Source organism: Hemiscyllium ocellatum, chromosome 22, assembly GCF_020745735.1.
Source record: "Hemiscyllium ocellatum isolate sHemOce1 chromosome 22, sHemOce1.pat.X.cur, whole genome shotgun sequence".
In the NCBI taxonomy this organism is placed as follows: domain Eukaryota; kingdom Metazoa; phylum Chordata; class Chondrichthyes; order Orectolobiformes; family Hemiscylliidae; genus Hemiscyllium; species Hemiscyllium ocellatum.
In genome coordinates this window covers 56,538,919-56,544,918 of record NC_083422.1, presented here as the reverse complement: position 1 = coordinate 56,544,918, position 6,000 = coordinate 56,538,919, and the positions used below count along the sequence as shown (strand labels likewise).

General features: G+C 41.9%; 1 protein-coding gene across 2 annotated transcripts in view; it reads left to right on the top strand.

Moving 5' to 3' along the window:
* Window positions 1–361: 361 nt before the first annotated feature.
* Window positions 362–6,000, top strand: part of sufu (suppressor of fused homolog (Drosophila)) — a 103,177-nt gene continuing 97,538 nt past the window's right edge. For both annotated transcript variants that reach the window (XM_060842513.1, XM_060842512.1), the window contains exon 1: window positions 362–674. In XM_060842513.1, the coding sequence (XP_060698496.1) occupies window positions 538–674 (137 nt within the window). In that variant the 5' untranslated portion in view covers window positions 362–537. The remainder of the gene's footprint in view (window positions 675–6,000) is intronic.

Here is a 6,000-nt window from a genome sequence, read left to right as displayed (position 1 = left end):
TTGGCAGTGTGAGGGGACGGCAGTTGGCAGTGAGGGGAGGACAGTAAAGGGGCAGTTGGTAGTGTGGAGGCAGGCAGTTAGTAGTGTGGGCAATTGGCAGTGTGAGGGGAGGTCAGTTGGCAGTGTGGGGGAAGGGCAGTGTTATGGGGGCAGTTGGCAGTGTGGGGGAGGGGCAGTTGGCAGTGTGAGGGGAGGGCAGTGTTATGGGGGCAGTTGGCAGTGTGGGGGAGGGGCAGTGTTGTGGGGGCAGTTGGCAGTGTGGGGGAGGGGCAGTTGGCAGCTGCGGCAGCGCGAGCGGGTGGCGGTTACGGAGCGAATCAGAGCGAGCGCGGGCGGAGGGGGGGTGAGTGGGAGTGGGGGAGGGGGAGATCGTGGACGCTCCGGACGAAGTGGATACGGAGTTAATGCTGCGCTTGGGCCGAGTGCGGTAGACGCCCAAATTCCACAGACAGACAGGACCGACCCTCGGGACGAGGGACACTTGCAGCATTCCCGGTCGCGAAGCCTGTAAACCGGCGCCGGGTTATAGCCGAGTCAATGGAGGAGTTGCGGCCTAGCGGCCCCGGCATTGCGGCGCTCCTGCCCCCGGGCTTGCACGCTATCTATCAGGAATGCAGACGACTTTACTCGGACCAGCCGAACCCGCTGCAGGTCACCGCCATCGTAAAGTACTGGTAAGTCCCCGCCTCCTTCACCCACTCTTCACCAGTTGGTCTCCAGCCCGTTTCCCGAGGCCCCATGTCTGAGAAGCATTAACTTACTTTAAAAATCGTTTCATTTCGGAAATGTAAACGCACACTTTTTATTCGCAATATTTGAAGTTTGCCTCATTCACTTTGTTTGAAAACGTTTGTGGCAGCTTCGAAAATGAAGTTTTCATTATTTTGTGTTTTGATGATGGGGGTGGGGGCTGTACTGTTTACCTTTTACAGACTCAATATTTTGCAGAAAATGCTATTTGAGTAATCATCTATTGAACATCTTTGAAAACAACTGGATCCACAGCAAAACTATAAACAAACAACGGCAATTTTAAACATGAGAATTTGAAGCTTGCTATGCACATTGTTGTGGAAGAACTTTTGTTTGTCGTACTGAGTTTATTTCAACGTGAAATGGTCTTATGAAGTCGGAACGAAGAGGGGTAGTCGATTTAATCCTTTCAAGTCATTTTTTCCACAACAAAAACGGTAGTCAGCAAACCTTTTTACCATCAGCACTCACGCCAATCCAATCATTTTTTCTAATTCCAAAAAAACTATATGCTTTAAGAATTTTCAGCTTGAATTGGTAAAACTGTCAGTAACTTTGCTGCATTTCTTTTAAACATGAAAAATACATAGCCCAAAATTTAACTTGTTTAAGAGTATTTCACTATACTTTTTAACTATATGTGATAGAAATATTGAATCCATTCACAGCCGACTAAGAATAAATTAAGATTTCATAAAAGTTGATTTTGAATTTTAAACTGCCACGTATTTTCATTGACTGTTGTTCAAATACCAATTTGTGCTATGTTATCATAATATAGTTGTTCCGTGCTGCAGTATAACATTCAACACTTGTGAATTTGATCGGGGAGAAGTTTTGATTCATTTCAGTAGCTTTGCATCTAATGCAGGTTCACTTGTGGTTTTATGTTTGGGACATAGCTCCCTACGCAGGTCAAGGATGGTGTATCCATTGATGGCATTTAATTTTGAATTTTAGTGTTTCCATATGCTAAGACATCCTACACAGCATGTGTGCTATTCCATAGTTTTGGGTAATCTTGTCTTTTTATACTAGGCTATATATATATATATATTCAGAAAACATTGGGAAGTTTGATTACTTTGGAAATTCACTGAATATATACAAGGAAATTGTGATGAATGATTCTAACCTCTTTGTACACAAATCTACCTAAATTTGTTTCTGTCTGATTTTCCTCTTATTGTTGGTTTCTGCATTGTCTTTATCTTTAGTGACCTTTCTCTTACATCAAGGCCTAGCATGAGCACCTAACTAACAGAGAACAAAGAGTTTTTGTTAGGGTAGCATAGATCATGAATTCTGTTAGATGTTATGGAAAGTTTTATGATGGGGGGGAAAAAATGACTGCATAGTTAATGGTGGGGAAGAAATTTGTAGACTTTCACAAAGTCCCTGGTGAATGTAATTTTCTCAAGTCCCTCCTTCCTTTTCCAATTTCAAATTCAATGAGACTGATGTCTGTTGTTAATTTCCAAGACGCACACAATATAGGACCAACACTCACTTTAGCTATTTTTTTTCCATAAGATCTATAGAATCTGTTGTAATCTACATTTATACTTCTAGCTAGCTTTCTCTCGAAATCCTTTTTCCCGAATTACTTTTTAAGTTTTCTTATGTTCTGTCCAGTCTTTTGACGTGCCATCCATATTTGCATAAGTTAATGATTTTTCACGTTTTGTTTAATTACAAGTGGTGGGTGTCCCCTTGTAATTTTTCTTTTTTGGTTGAATGTACCTATTCTTTGTATTCTGAAATACCCTGTTAAATGTCTGCAACTGTATTTGTTTTGAGTAAACCCTTATTCTATGTTTGTTAGTTCACTTTAGACTGGTCCTTCTTTCATTCCCTTATTTAAGTTTGAAATGCTGCTCTTGGACTTGCTCTTCTCTCCGTTAAACTGAATGCAAAATTCAATCATGTTATGATCACTGGTACCAAGTGGATCCCTTCCTACAAGGCCAATAATTAATTCTATCTCATTGAACAATATCAGGTTCAAAACGTGCTGTTCTAAAAAAAAAACTAACCTGCAAATATTCTCTGAACTCCCTCTTTAGGCTACTACTGCTTATCTGAATTGTTAATTGTGTGTAATTTTGGTTTCCTTGCTTGAGCAAGGATGTCTGTTGAGGGAGTGCAAAGGAGATTTACCAGACTGATTCCTGCGATGGTGGGACTGATGTACGGGGGAGAGGCTGGATTATTTGGAACTGTATTCACTGGAATTTAGACGATTGAGGGGATCTCGCAGAAACCTATGAAATTCTAACAGGATTAGACAGTTTAGATGCAGGAAAGATGTTCTTGATAATTGTATAGCTCAAAACCAGGGGTCACAGTTGAAAGGGTAGGCTTTTTAGAACACAAATGAGGAAAACTTTCTTCATCTGGTGAGTGTTGAGCCTGTGGAATTCTTTACCATAGGAAACTGTGCAGGCCTTTCAAGAAAGATATAAATATTGTTCGTAGGATGAAAGGGAGTATGGAGAGAAAATGAGAACTGGGTAACGAGTTTGATGATCAGACATGATCATATTGAATGATGGAGCAGGCTTGAAGGGGTGAATGGCTTGCGTCATAGAGATCTACAACACAGAAACAGACCCTTCGTCCAACTCGTTCATGCCAACCAGATATCCCAACCCAATCTATTCCCACCTGCCTATTCCCCGTCCGAATCACTCCAAACCCTTCCTATTCATATACCCATCCAGATGCCTTTTAAATGTTTAAAATCACACAACACTAGGTGATCGTCCAACAGGTTTAATTGGAAGCACACTAGCTTTCGGAGCGCTAATCCTTCATGAGGTGGTTGTGGAGGACACAATTGTAAGGCACAGAATTTATAGCAAAAATTTACAGTGTAATGTAACTGAAATTATACATTGAAAAATACCTTGATAGTCTGTTGAGTCTTTCATCTGTTCAAATACCATGATAGTTTCACTTCTTTACACTTCTTTAATGTGTAAATGACAAAACATTTTTTTTAAAAGTTGCATTCTCAGGTTAACTGAGTAATTTGGTGTTAGCTAGACAATATGTTGAACGTGTTAGCCCCCTGTGTTCTCTGTATATGCCATGGTGTAACTCTGCAGAGTTACATTGTACTTTGCTCAAATCCTGCATGAATTCATGTAAAACTCTGATTCTAATCTAAAAAGTGAGAACAATCTAAACATCATGAGACGATAGGATGGCCGGGGTTAGTCAGACCTGTGGATTTTGGGTAGGAGGTAGAATCGGGTGGTGCGGGGTTCCCGAACTATGAGGTTGGAACTGTGGGTGGGAGATCCCCTGAGGTGATGAGGTTGTGTTTGGTCTGGGAAATGATGGTTTGCTGCTGGGGGTTGAGGTCATGGTCGAGGGGGGCGGTAAGAGTAGGTGCCTTTGAGTTGGAGGTCACTGTGCCAAACTACCACTGCACTCCCTTTGTCCACTGGTTTGATGGTGAGGTTGGGGTTGGAGCGGAGGAAGTAGAGGGCTTCGTGTTGTGAGGGCCAGAGTTTGGAGTGGGTGAGGCAGTTGGACAGGTTGAGGCGGTCGATGTCACGGCAGCAGTTTGAAATGAAGTGGTCAAGGGTAGATGTCCAAGTGGATGAGGTGTATTGGAGGCAGGAGAAGGGGTCCTCAGTGGGTAGGTGGGTGAGTGGGTGTCTTATTTAAAAAGTAGGCACGGAGACAGAGATGGCGGAAGAAATGTTCAAGATTGCAGTATGTGTCGAACTCACTCATTAATCTGAAACCGTAGAGGGATAAAGGTGAAGCCTTTACTGAGGACTAACTGGTTGTCCTCAGTGAGGGGGAGGTCTGGGGGAAATGGTAAAGACACGTCAGGGAATGGTGCTGGGACCTGGAGTGGGACTGGAGTTGGAGGTGGGATGGCATCTGGGACCTGGACTGGGGCTGGGGTTCGAGGTGGGGGCGGTGCAGTGGGCATGGTTATGGGGTCAGTCGTGACATGCCCAAAGGTGGTGACGCTGGCCTGGTTATGGGGTCAGTAGTGACCTCCCGACAGAGGTGATGCCTTTTTGTTTGAGTCCACTTCAGTGTTGGCTGAAAACGCCAAAATAAATATTTGATGTGAGTATAATTTTTGCAGGAGGCTTTCTGTTGATACAGGATAATTTGAGGTTATGAATATGAAATCATCAAAAAATAACTTGAGCCTACTGTTGACAATTTGTAAAATTGCCAAGAAACTGCTTTTCACACACACTTTCATGTTAGTCTTAAAAGAACACAAACCTTTCACTAAGTTGAATAAGTTTATGGTTTTAGTATTGTATTTGTAAAGTTAAAGTTTTGTTGCTAAATTAGAAAGATAAAGATGCTAAATTAATGAAGCTCTGGTGGCAAATAGATCACTGTCTTTTAAGGGGAGGCAATGGCCTAGTGGTATCATTGCTAGACAATTAATCCAGAAACTCAGCTAATGTTCTGGGGACCTTTCCAGTCCCACTATGGCAATGATGGAATTTGAATTCAATATAAAATGTCTCGAATTAAGAATCTACTGATATGGAGATGCTGGTGTTGGACCGGGGTGTAGAAAGTTAAAAATCACACAACACGAGGTTCTTGACCAATAGGTTTGATTGGAAGCACTAGCTTTCGAAGCACTTCTTCGTCAGGTGGTTGTGGAGTATAAGATCGTAGGACACAGAATTTATAGCAAAAGTTTACAGTGTGATGTAACTGAAATCATACATTAAAAAATACCTTGATTATTTGTTAAGTCTCTCATCTGTTAGAATGATCATGTTAGTTTCACTTCTTTCATTTGTAAATCACAAAACTTTTCTTTAAAAGTTACATTCTCGAGTAAACTTTAACAATTGGTGTCAGACCAAACAATATATTGTGTATTAGCACCCCTCTGTGTTGTTGTCTGTGCCATAATGTTTAGACTGATTCTAATCTAAAAAATGAATTAACAGAATCTTACATGGACTCATGCAGTTTTTGAGAAAAGTACAATGTAACTGTGCAAGTACAAATTCACCCCACAAGATGACCGTGAAACCATTGTGACTGTTGAAAAACCCATATGGCTCACTAATGTCCTTTTAGGGAAAGAAATTGGCCATCCTTAACTTGCCTGGCCTGTATGTGACTCCAGAGCCACAGCAACATAGTTGTCTCTCAACTCCTGTGAGAAACAGCTGAGCAAATGACGCAGTTGTATCAGTTGCTTTGAAGTTTCAGCGACAAAATGAAACTGGACTCACCACT